General features: G+C 41.1%; 2 protein-coding genes across 2 annotated transcripts in view; both read right to left on the reverse strand.

Moving 5' to 3' along the window:
- The window catches only part of ccdc88b (coiled-coil domain containing 88B), a 64,913-nt gene extending 63,263 nt beyond the window's left edge, over nucleotides 1-1,650 (reverse strand). The window contains exons 1-3 of the mRNA XM_013908282.1: nucleotides 1,602-1,650; nucleotides 1,389-1,474; nucleotides 141-289 (exon numbers count right to left, since the gene is read on the reverse strand). Of these exons, the coding sequence (XP_013763736.1) occupies nucleotides 141-289; nucleotides 1,389-1,448 (209 nt within the window). The 5' untranslated portion in view covers nucleotides 1,449-1,474; nucleotides 1,602-1,650. The remainder of the gene's footprint in view (nucleotides 1-140; nucleotides 290-1,388; nucleotides 1,475-1,601) is intronic.
- A 2,008-nt stretch (nucleotides 1,651-3,658) lies between these two features.
- Nucleotides 3,659-9,498, reverse strand: rom1b (retinal outer segment membrane protein 1b). The gene is made up of 5 exons (XM_005723080.1): nucleotides 8,714-9,498; nucleotides 7,301-7,543; nucleotides 6,870-7,057; nucleotides 6,128-6,374; nucleotides 3,659-4,898 (listed from the first exon to the last, which is right to left on the reverse strand). Exons 1-5 carry the CDS (start codon nucleotides 8,858-8,860, stop codon nucleotides 4,626-4,628), a joined length of 1,098 nt encoding a protein of 365 aa, XP_005723137.1. The 5' UTR covers nucleotides 8,861-9,498; the 3' UTR covers nucleotides 3,659-4,625.
- Nucleotides 9,499-11,604: the final 2,106 nt, after the last annotated feature.

Genomic DNA, 11,604 nt, shown 5'->3' on the forward strand with positions numbered 1-11,604 from the left:
ATTACATTTAAAAGCAGACTGACTGGGTAAAGTTTGCAAAAGTTTATCAAGTTATCTTTTCCCCCTCTCTAATAGTGACGTTTATTGCAGTGTCCACGGCTAGGAAGCAGTGAAAGTGAGAAAATGTTGATGAATCTTACATGACCCTCATGACCTCATTGAGGAAAATCCCATTGGTCAGCCTCAGGTAGCGGTCTCGGGCGCTCTGCGAAACAGAGTTCACTTCCATGTACTGGCTGTAGTGAGGTGCACCGTCCTCACTCTCTACCATATTCTCAAACAGCAGCACCTATGAGAGACAGATAGAGATGATCTTGTGTGGTGACCAAAGACAAGGAAGAACCGGCACAGGAGCAGAAAATAGACACAGAGATGGGCTAAGGGAAAATTTTCACACAGGAAGTCACTTGAGTCTGTGCACCTGTCCGAACAGGTGGGATCTGTGCGCTCACACTGGGAAGCACTTCACAGCGACAGCCAGCCAAGCAGGACCGCAGCCAAGGTTTCTCTCTCGCGCGCTTCTAAGACGACTTGTGCCAATGCAAACTGCAATATAATGAGTTTTATTCCCACCTGCACCTTCTAAAAACTGCACAGTAGGTAAACAAAGTAACAAGCCAGAGTTGGTCTCAGCTGATGAGGTGATACAGAGGAGACTGAGATGCGGAGGATAACAACTGGGTTGGGTGGCAGGGGATCCCTTCAGGGTGAAAAATCTCATGTCAGTGAAAAAATGACCTGCTGAAGTGGTCCAAAGAAAAAAAACAAACCTCTTCCAAGACCTGTTGAACCTGATATCTGACCAGCCCCCTCTTTGGAAAGGGGAAACAACAGCCAATGAGAACATCCCTATAAGACTTAGTGATCACATTATCCAAGCAGGGATCATTAACCAGAAGGGGGAGACTTGGTGACTTGCCATGTGGAAACCCCAGCTGGGAATTCAGTGTGTTACAGCTGTAGTTGGTTTAAGAGAGCGCATACTCTATGACTATTTTGAAATCAGAAGCAGCCCAAGGACACGGAAGTGTCAAAGCTGGGAGAGAAAAAGTTGGTTATTAAGAGGCGAGGGAAGCTGCCAAAAGGAGAAGTGTTTGCTTTTCTGTACACAACAGAAAAAAAGGCAGGGTCGGGGCTGTTTGTGTTATTTATTCAAGTTTTATATGTATTCTGACGAACGGAACTGGAAAACAGACTGGTCTAAAAAATTTCACAAGCTTTCTGACTTGAAATTATACAGACTTTACTACAGAGTTGGTCACCGGCTAAGTCGGATTTTGTAATTTTTTTCACAACGTTTTACACCCTCCTGTTTTATTCTCACCTCTGCGCCTCTATAAATGATGACCTTTTCTCTAACTCAAAGTGATAAATGATAAATGACGTACCCATTGCGCCAACGCACTTTCCATGAATTCCTCTATTATCTCCTTAATGTTGGACTCCATTGTTGTGGCACGAGGGCTGTGAAACACTACAGAAGACAGCTAATTAAAGAATATCACCAACGCGGTGTATGTAATGAATCAGAGACAGAGAATCCATCTTGCGTCAAGTGAAGTAGTTTGACATTTGTGCGGCCCTTCCTTCCCTCCCTCTACCTCGTTTGCTGTCTCTTCCTCTCTGACTGCGTGTGTCAGTTTCATTGCAAAACCACACCGGAATTTTTCAAAACGCACATGTTGAGGGTTTTTTTTTAAAAAACACACCCTCAAAACTTCACACAACACACACAAACACGGAAATATTTTTCTTGAGTACCGCAAAACACTAGAGTGCAAAAAAGGGACATTAACTTCGCAGAGGTGAAATATTAGGCCTATTTCCTCCTCTGCGTATTTATGTGCACATTTACCTTAAATGTGTGTTTTTACGCCATTATTTGCCTCAGTATCGCCTTGTTTTGACCTTAGACATGACATGTTGATCTAATGTGTGTTAAAAATGAGAAGGCTTCCATTTGAAGTTGTCAGAGGTTTATTGTCTCTAACGTTCACCGTGCGTTCAGCTGCGCTCCAAGCACTGTGCAATAGTGACCTCTGGTGCTTCAAAAGGAAAGTTCATGCTTTCACATATTATTAATTACATCATCAAAGGGGAAGTGGGCTTCCTTACTTTGAGCTAGCTGCTGTGTATAATGCATTGCAGTATTTTCCGTTCTATAGCTGTCTAAACCTGCGGTATAAGGCTTCATCTGTCAAGGCTTTGATGCAAGTAAATGGACAGGGGCGTTCCTAGGATTTCTTTAGGTGGGTTGATCGAACGCAGAGCAGGGTGGGACCACAGGAAATCAGTATTTTTAAGCAGAAAATGAAACCATTAGTGCAGAAAACACGTGGCACAACTTTCAGGTCCATGTCCAGCCCTGTGTTCTACTTATTATGTGATTTATTACGTGAAAAGTGCTGCACAAGAATTTACATAGCTTTTTTCTTTCTTTCTTTCTTTTTACTGGATATTTGTTTTGCAAAGTGGAAAAACAGTAACTAAACTAAAAGTTAAGTAAAAACGTCCCTATTAGAAATTATATACTGTATACTGTAAAATGTTCTCATTATGTCTGCTCTTCAGATTCATGTAAATACTAGTTATAAATGTTTGTTTCTTAAATGCTGCAGCTCGATGTGATTTTAATTACTGTGTATTGCTGATCAATAACAGTAGCATGCTCAATAATCCAGGTAAGAAAATCGCAGAAAGCTCATTCTGTTCATCTGGACGTTGCCTTTTCAGGAGGAGAAACATTTCGTCAGTCATTCTAGTGAGTTCTGATCTTTCCTTATAAGGCTGGCGAAGGCAGGCAGCTGAGACTTAAATAGAGCAGAAGCAGAAAGTAGCACAACATAAAAAATACATAGAAATACTACTTCTGTAAAGTACTTGAGTAAATGTACTAAGTTAAATTCCCATTGATCCTATCCATGCATCTCATCTGATGGTGGTGGGCATTGTAGGACTTATAATACTCTAGTGCTTTTTCAGTTCTTTACTTATAAAGTGTCTGTTAAAATGATGGTGGTTGACTTTTTTTGTTTGTTTCTTTATGTTTTATCATTATTTCCTGAAGTGGCTGTTACATTTTCGAACTCAAGCTGTATTTGTCAACGGCGCAAGGTTTAGCCTGCTATAAAGAAGAGTGATGGTTTGTTGTTCTTATTGTGCAATGCTTTATCAAAGCGTGACATGGAGAGTGGATGTGCATAATAGTGGATTCTTTGTGGGTTTTGCACACAGGCTTCAAAAAAAGATACCAAGGGAAAGATATCATTGAAAAGCTGCCAAAAGGAAGCTGTTAGAAGATGTATGCGATCTGAAGATATGTGCAAATCATTATTATCATAGTTTCTGCACAGTCTAATGGTCCGCACAAGGCTTCTTCTTTATGTAATTAGGGAAATTTTATAAGGCCTGATGAGCAAAAGGCAAGTTTTAGAAATTTCTTTCCATGTATTTTAATAATGTATTAATTTTATGATCCAATTTAAGGTTTTATGATACACTTTCTTTGAAGGTCAGAGCTGAGAAATGGACTGTAACGCTTCCTTTGTTAATCTCTGCTACACTTTTTTTTTTTTTTTGAAAAAGAAAACATTTATTTTTCTGCAGCCACTAAACGGATGCTTATATATTTGGAATCAAATAAGACATTCATGGAAAATAGTCTGTGATACAGTTTTATTTAGGAAGATTGAGCACACATTGGATATACCTGCAGCTTGGACAGATCACCATATTTGTATATATAAATATGTTTTGCCACAAAAAGGATTTATAGACTGTTAGTCTTTGTAAAATAGTTTCCAACATGTTGCATCAGTGTGCTGTTTATGCCAGAGTGTGCTCCTGTGTGCTGTCAGGGTGTGCTGACACTGCTTGTGCAGCAGTTCTGGGATTAACTGTGCCAGGATTATCAGATTGTTTCAGAGCTGCCAGAACAGACACGATGACAGCTTCATATAGGGCACCGCACACACATATGCACGCAAACACGCACACTTAATCCAACTCTCCTTGCTGGACTCAGATAACCCATTGTCATATTCAAACGTGCCTCTGTTTTAGGACATGTACAAAAGGAAGCCGACACTACAAAGCAGTTAAAAACTTCTACTTTTAATATATAATTCATGTGCATTGCCAGTTTAACAGGTTCCTAAGCATTTCATTGCAGATTAGTACAAACTACAGCCGTGGGAGTAATGTTACAGTGCACATGGAATGAACTTGTGAATCTGAGCCAAAAAATTGTTAAATATGTTTTCGTGTTTAAGCTAAACCTGTTTAAACTGACTTTTCTAGACACAACAAGATGTACTACACATCTCCTGAACAGATTCGTAGACGGTGACACATACATGATGTCCTGCACAGAGGAGATGTTTGTTTGGTGTCTGTGCAGGGCTTGATGAGATTCCCTGTGTGTTGCCCTGTTTTGGCCATGTGCGAGGGAGCTGCAGATGCTGCTTTTGGTGGTACATAAATCAAGCCTAATGTGTCAAAACCCAAATGGTGCCCTACTTGCCATCACCCAACTCACACAACCAAAACAAAAAAAAAGCACTGACACATCCTCCCCCTTTCCATCTCTTCCCCCTGAGCTTGTGTTTTTAAAAACATTTCTCCCTTTAGCTGGCAGGGGAGGGAGTAGGGGAGGCTGCCTTCTCCGTGGTGTTATCAGCTGGCTTCTCTGCGTCTTCAGCCCCGGGGGATCCTTCGGCGGCCGAGGGGTCAACCTGTGCAAACTTCAAGATGTCGAGGACATTCGCTTTAACATCCTCAAAGGTCTCCTTCACACCCTTCTCCAGGAGATAACCCACACTTTCACCCTCGGGGTCCTCTAGAGCTGTGGCTCCCTCCACAGCCGTCTGCAAGTACCTCAGGCTCACCAGCACTGACATCTGCAGAGAAAGAAGCAATAAAGATAGTGTAAAATCTGTGCTCGCAGACAGTTTTTATCACAAAACGAGATGGTCAAAGGGTTTCGTAAGCTCACAAAAAAAACGAATAGAGGCATCAACTTTAATAAATCACGTAATTTTAAAGCTGCTGGGTGATCACACTCTGAAGGACTTTCATTCTGTACAGCTGAAAAGCTTGTGTGGATGTATTCTGACAGTTTGTGCTGTGTTATATATGTGAGAGACAGTCATACACATTTTTTCTGATTTTGAATTCACTGTGAAAGTATTATCAGAATTATTACATTTTTTTTTCTTTAGGATTGTAACCATAAACATGATTTCACTCAAAATATTTACACTTATTTTGGAGCGATGATGTTCATAAACCATATTGGAAGGGAATTATTATCTCAGAAGGCGTGTTATGTTTATATTTTCTTTTTTTTTAAACTGGAGAAATCATGAGGGTTTTTTTTTACTTCCAACCTTCATATTGGGTTTTGCAATCTGAAGCTTCTTCAAAATCAAATCACTATAAAAGTTAAAAGTTCAATTAAATCTATCTGATCATTTTCATATAGTCTCTTAGACAAATGTTGTCCAGTTTGTTTCCCAAAAGTGTGAGATCCAGTTTTGACTGAAAATTTGCTGCAGTCTTCAGGACAACAATGTAGTGGTGATGCAGGAGTACAAAATATTTTTAATATTATCTCATGCTCCCTCTATCATTTTTTTTGTCTGCTGTTCAGATTCAGAACAGGTTTTGTTAAAGTAATGTCTTAATACCTTGACATGCCAAAGTGGACTAGAAAAACCACGCCACTGGTCTGTTGCGGTTTAGACTGTGTGATTGGCTGGTTGGAGCATATAACAGTGCTGTGTTGAACATATGAGAAAAGCTTCCTGTTACAGGCTTAGTTTGCCTATTTAAACGTGCTGTCAATGCTGGCATTTTGCAAAGGAATGAAAGTGCATGTTTGATTAAAAGTTGGAAATCAATGTAAACCAGTGAGCTTTTCCCTTCTGTCGGTTGTCATGGCAGTGTGTGCTTCACTAGACAGTCATCATTTAAAATTCTGTTTTTTGCTTCTTCTTTCTTTGTGTGTCTGTGTGTGCGAGTGTACAGAATAAATTCAGCGCTCCTTTCTGAACTCAAAGAAGAATTATAGAATAGCATGACAATAATAACATAAAACAGCTGTTTGGGTTTTCTTTTTATTATTCACCTGTATTAGGATGACTGACAGCACACCAGGGCCAGTTGAATTCATCATCTCCATGTAGTAGTCGGTCAGAGCCTGCCTACAGCCACGGCTGTACAGGTTGAGCTCTTCTGCTTGGTAGTCGTAGCTGTAGTGAGCGCTGTTATCTGTCAGGTGGTACTGCAGGCAGGGGCGTGGGGAGGCCGGGTTACAGCAGCTGAACGGAACGCCATCCAGCAGGAAACGGCCATCCACGTTACTCCTGATACGACTGTAAACAGATGAAGGAGAGAAAGCGTGAAAACCACGAAGAGTGACAGATTAAAAAACAGAGTCTAGTGAGACAAGAGCAAGAGGAAGAGAAGTGAGGAGATAAAGTCATCTTAAAACCAGTTAAAGGCCGACTTTTAGCTCAGAGCAGCCCCTCTATACAAGTGTCATCATGTCACAACCTCTCTGTTTGTTCATTCCTTTTCACTTCCCTATCTTTGACCAACCTTTCTCTGCTTGCTGTACCACCAACCTTTTCATCGATGCCTATCATTCTCTTCAAAAGTAAAGGCCAGATCTATTTTTAATATAGTCTTCCTCTACCCTTAATATCATTTCTCTCCCTCTCTTTCTCTCTCTGACATATTGTTTGACCTTTCTGGATGTGAAATCTGCTTATCTCTCACTCATGTAGACCTCTATTTTCTTTGCTTCTCTTCGCTCTATACCCCTCATCATTTTTTCTCTTTCTTTCTGTGGATCATCATTCACTCACTCCTTGACGTCCTTGGAGGTGAAGTCCAGATATCTATTGCTGACCCACTGAACCTCAAACCAGTCCTTGAAGTTGTTGTTTCCACAGCAGCGGAACTCCATCTGCAGACGATCAATGGTCTCCTTTTGAAAACAGCGGCCGGGCACGTCTGTGTCCTTGTAGAAGCGGATCCCATTCCTTAGTCCCACCTGACATTGAAGAGAGAAAAGTGTAGGAAGGAGGAAGGTGTTATCTTTAAAAGTCGTTGAAGTTTCAGAGCAGTTTGAGCTGGTTTTAAAAATAATGTTTGATTGTTGGTCAAATTGCTCTCCCATTTTGGCTTTGTCTACAGCAACTTATAGGGAAGCAGGCGTTTCCTAATGTTTTGCTTGACACTGGAGGTAAACTACTTATACCCTCCTTTTAATCTTTACCCAGCCCAGTGAACCCACCTTCAGGGACTCTTCCAGGCGTCCCTGCAGGGCATAGCTGAGCACCACCACAGCAAGAAGGAGACAACAGAGTAACATGGCTACAGCAAACCAGGCCATCAGGAGCAACTTCCAACGGGGGAAGCGGCTCGCATCCAGGGAGTCCTGACACACACGAGTGGCAACCCAGTTGGTGCCAATGGAGACCAGGCCCACCATCATCAGGATGTTGGGTACCATGTGGATCTCTGTGTTGTCCATCACCTCAAGAGAAGAAGAGCAAAGTCAAAGATAATAGTTGGCACAACACTGGCAGTCAGCTGCAGGTCTCTTTGTCATTTCCTCCACTCAATTTAGAAGGCAATAATCCTCTGTTCAATTATCCTTATCTAGTCTAAAATGACCTTGGCAGCCAAAAGATTCAATTAGCTGCAAAGTCTACATGGAAATATGATGATAAATTTAATCCATTGCTCGTGTTACTGCAGAAGTCAATTATGGACTGAGTTTATTATTGGCTGAGTTTGCAAAAGCCTGCCAGCCACAAAGCACCTTTGTCCAATTGTTGTTTTAAAATTACCATTAAAAAATACCTTACATTTACAGTCCGGTGGCTAACGTGATCCTGTAAAATCTGTCCAGCCAGCTTGGCTTTAGAACAAATAATCTCTCTAAATGAAATTGCAAAGAAATATTTTAAGCTCCATCTAGAATACTCAGTTTTCCCACTGAGTGCAGTAGAGGGCAAAACAGAGTACACAAATGAGGTATTTGTCTACAGATGATAAAGGAGGATTATGCTCTAATGAATCATTTGTTAGAGCCTTAGCTTCTTGATTCCATTTCATTGGTCAGAGAGCAAATATGTCTTCTGTTTTTTTTCCCAGCCATTCACCACCACCTTGGGAAAAATGATTACCTAAGATTAACTAAGAGCACTTCTCACTTTAGATCAATAAATATGTGAAGGCCTCCTCTCATTGCAGCTTTCCTGTGAATATCAGTTCACTAAGCCTGTCTAATTGATCACTGATCCATTAAGACAAATGGCTACAGTGCTTAAACAAAATGCACAATCCACACACACACAAACAAACACACACACACACATGATTTTCATGGGAAAAGTGCTGACATTACAAAGACGTTTTTCAGCCAACTCCACCTACATGACTTAACATGCATGAATGTGCATGTTTACACTTGCGTGCGGTGTGTTTGTATTTGTCGATTAAACGCTGAAGCTAAGTTTAAAAAAAAGTGACACAGCAGGCTCAGTAAACAACACTTAGCAAAGGCAGATGCCTGAGAATACAATCCTATATTTGTTCAACCTTTAATACATTCATGCACTAGACGTTAGCTCCACCTGGCCTTCTAGCTTGCATTGCTTCATGTGTGTGTTTGCATTCATGCAAGCATCGCTTTCTGTACCTCTGCCCTACGAAGCAGCTCTGTCTTAAGGTAAACACCAAGACAAAAGATGAAGGCCCCACTCATCACTGCCAGCCAGGACATCAGCCACAGGCCCTGGGCCAGACGAACTCGCCTCTGCTGGGTGAACGTAATTTTCAGCAGCATGGCTCACTATTATGCACAGGCCACCACAGAGAAAAGAGAAAAAAGAAAGAGAGGGGGAGCTGGATGGTGCAGAGCAAGTCTATTCTGGTCAAAACTGATGCTATCCAGAGGTGGCCAGCTGCATTTATGGAGACAAACCCATGGAGCTCAAAATACGGTGGACTCAGTGTTGTTGGATTGGTCAGTGGTCAGTCCAGGCCTGGTCGTTTGATTAGTTATTAGTGCGTTGAGCTCATCTAAGTTGTTCCAGGTGGAGGGGATAAGCAGGTATATCCCTGAGATGGTAGAGGACAAAGTCAACCTTAGAAGATAATCCAAAAACTTTCACTGGGTTGACGAAATGTCTCAAAAAGTTGTTTTTTCTTAAATAATCCAAATCCGTGCGGATGAGAAATGTGAGAAAAGTGGTTATTATTAAAGTATGGTGGAAAAATGATAATCCTTTTCACAAATATTACAGATGTTTCCCTCAAGCAAGTGGTCACAACGCCGCAGTCCCCCCTCCAAGCTGAAATCAGTGATTTCTTCCCCTTGATGCGATGTTGTCTTTTGATGGCGCCCCTCCGGGTCTGTGCATATGCGGCGCCCCCCTAAACCGCGGTACCCATGGTTGGAGGACACAGACAACTGGCCAAAGTCGAGAGTTTGGAACCGTAATCCTCACAGTAGAGTCCCTGGGATCCTATTAGAGCCCAGGAACCAATGGGAAAGCAGGCCAGTGTCTGATCAGCAAACTTATCTGATGGACTCATAGTATGGGAGGGTCTATTGAACTATTATGACAGGTGAATTTACCTGAAGCCCATCAACACAGGCTTGTAGGTCTGAGGAAATAAACACAGGAAATATGTATTACTGTTTACCTAAGAGCAAGAATACGGTGGGGTCCAGCAGTATGGAACAAAATCCAATTTACTGTCAGCATCACTCAGAGTTTTCACTCTATTACTGAGCCAAGATATTTTATGCAGTTAGAGAAGAAAAAATCTAAGACATTTGGAATAGGCCCACACATATGAGGCTATACTTGAAATACAACTGGAACAAATGGTATAGTTTATCTTTTACAATGCTCTCAGTTTATGCACTAAAACCATTATTCTCATAATTAATTGTAACCTTAAATTTTGCATTTCCATTTAAACTGTTTGTGTGAAGTTAAATATAAGAAACCTGCAGCCATTAATGATTTTACATTACAGTGACAAAGCAACCCACGGTATAGTGTTATTTTTAAATAACACTATACTGTGGGTTGCACTAAAATGCATGTAATGATCAGACGTAAGGCAGATTAGATATCTATTGATTAATGGACTGACTGAAATAAAGAGAATAGGGTTCCCAAAAGGATCCTCTATTCTTTTTTGAGGTAGGTTAGGTTAGGTTAGCTGCTTCATGTGCAGTGAAAGTAAGACCAGAGTTATGTTTGCAGGGGATTATGAATATAGTGCAATAGGGAGGGAGGTGGGACTGGATCAATAGGATTAAACTGCTATTATAAGTATTTATGACAACCTGAATCAGAGCTATAGTTAGGCTGAGGCTGGTGTCACGTTATCAGCTCTTAAAGCACAAATAATTTTCTACAGCCCAATCAATATTAACGTTTGCAGCTATATTTCTGAATAGTGAGACAGATTGAAAGCCATTTAAAACTTACAAGCAAACCTGTTTAGCTTTCTAGCAACAAAGATTTTAATGTAGCTCAGATATGTCAGCAGCATACATGTAGCACTTTTCTTCAATTCAATTCAATTCAGTTCAGTTCAGTTCAATTCAATTTTATTTATACAGCACCAAATCACAACAACAGTTGCCTCAAGGTGCTTTACATTGTAAGGTATCCCTACAATAATACATACAGAAAAAACAAAACAAAATCATATCACCCCCTATGAGTAAGCACTTTGGCGACAGTGGGAAGGAAAAACTGCCTTTTAACAGGAAGAAAGCTCCAGCAGAACCAGGCTCAGGGAGGGGCGGGGCCATCTGCTGCGACCGGTTGGGGTGAGAGAAGGAAAACAGGATAAAGACGTGTTGTGGAAGAGAGGCAAGTATGATTCAAAGCAGAGAGGTCTATTAACACATGAAGAAGAAATACTAAATATATCATGGGAACCCACCAGAAGCCTACACCTGTTGCAGCATAACTAAGGGAGGATTCTGGGTCGCCTGATCCAGTCCTAACTATATGCTTTAGCAAAGAGGAAAGTTTTAAGCTTAATCTTAAAAGTAGAGACGGTGTTCATCTCCTGAATCGAAACAGGAAGCTGGTTCCATAGAAGAGGAGCCTGAAAGCTGAAGGCTCTGCCTCCCAGCCTGCAGTGCAAGAGCGAGGTGCTCAAATGGGGTGATATGGTACTATAAGGTCATTAGAATATGATGGGGCCTGATTATTTAAGACTTTGTATGTGAGGATTTTGAATTCAATTCTGGATTTAACAGGGAGCCAATGAAGAGAAACCAGTATAGGAGAAATATGCTTTCTATTTCTAGTCCCTGTCAGTACTCTTGCTGCAGCATTTGGGATTAACTGAAGGCTTCTCTAACTGAGCACTCAAAGTGCTTTTTAGTACAAGCCTCATTCACCCATTGAAGCACACACATTCAGATGCATTTCTGTTCCTTAAACTCTGATTTCAATGAATGCAACACGGAGTTCATTATCTTGCCCAAGGTCACTTTGACATGCAGGCTGGAGAAGCCGGGGATTAAAACACAACCTTCCAACTGTTTTTTGG

Source organism: Pundamilia nyererei, unplaced genomic scaffold, assembly GCF_000239375.1.
Source record: "Pundamilia nyererei isolate P.nyererei 1_Seehausen unplaced genomic scaffold, PunNye1.0 scaffold00008, whole genome shotgun sequence".
NCBI classification, from domain to species: Eukaryota; Metazoa; Chordata; class Actinopteri; order Cichliformes; family Cichlidae; genus Pundamilia; species Pundamilia nyererei.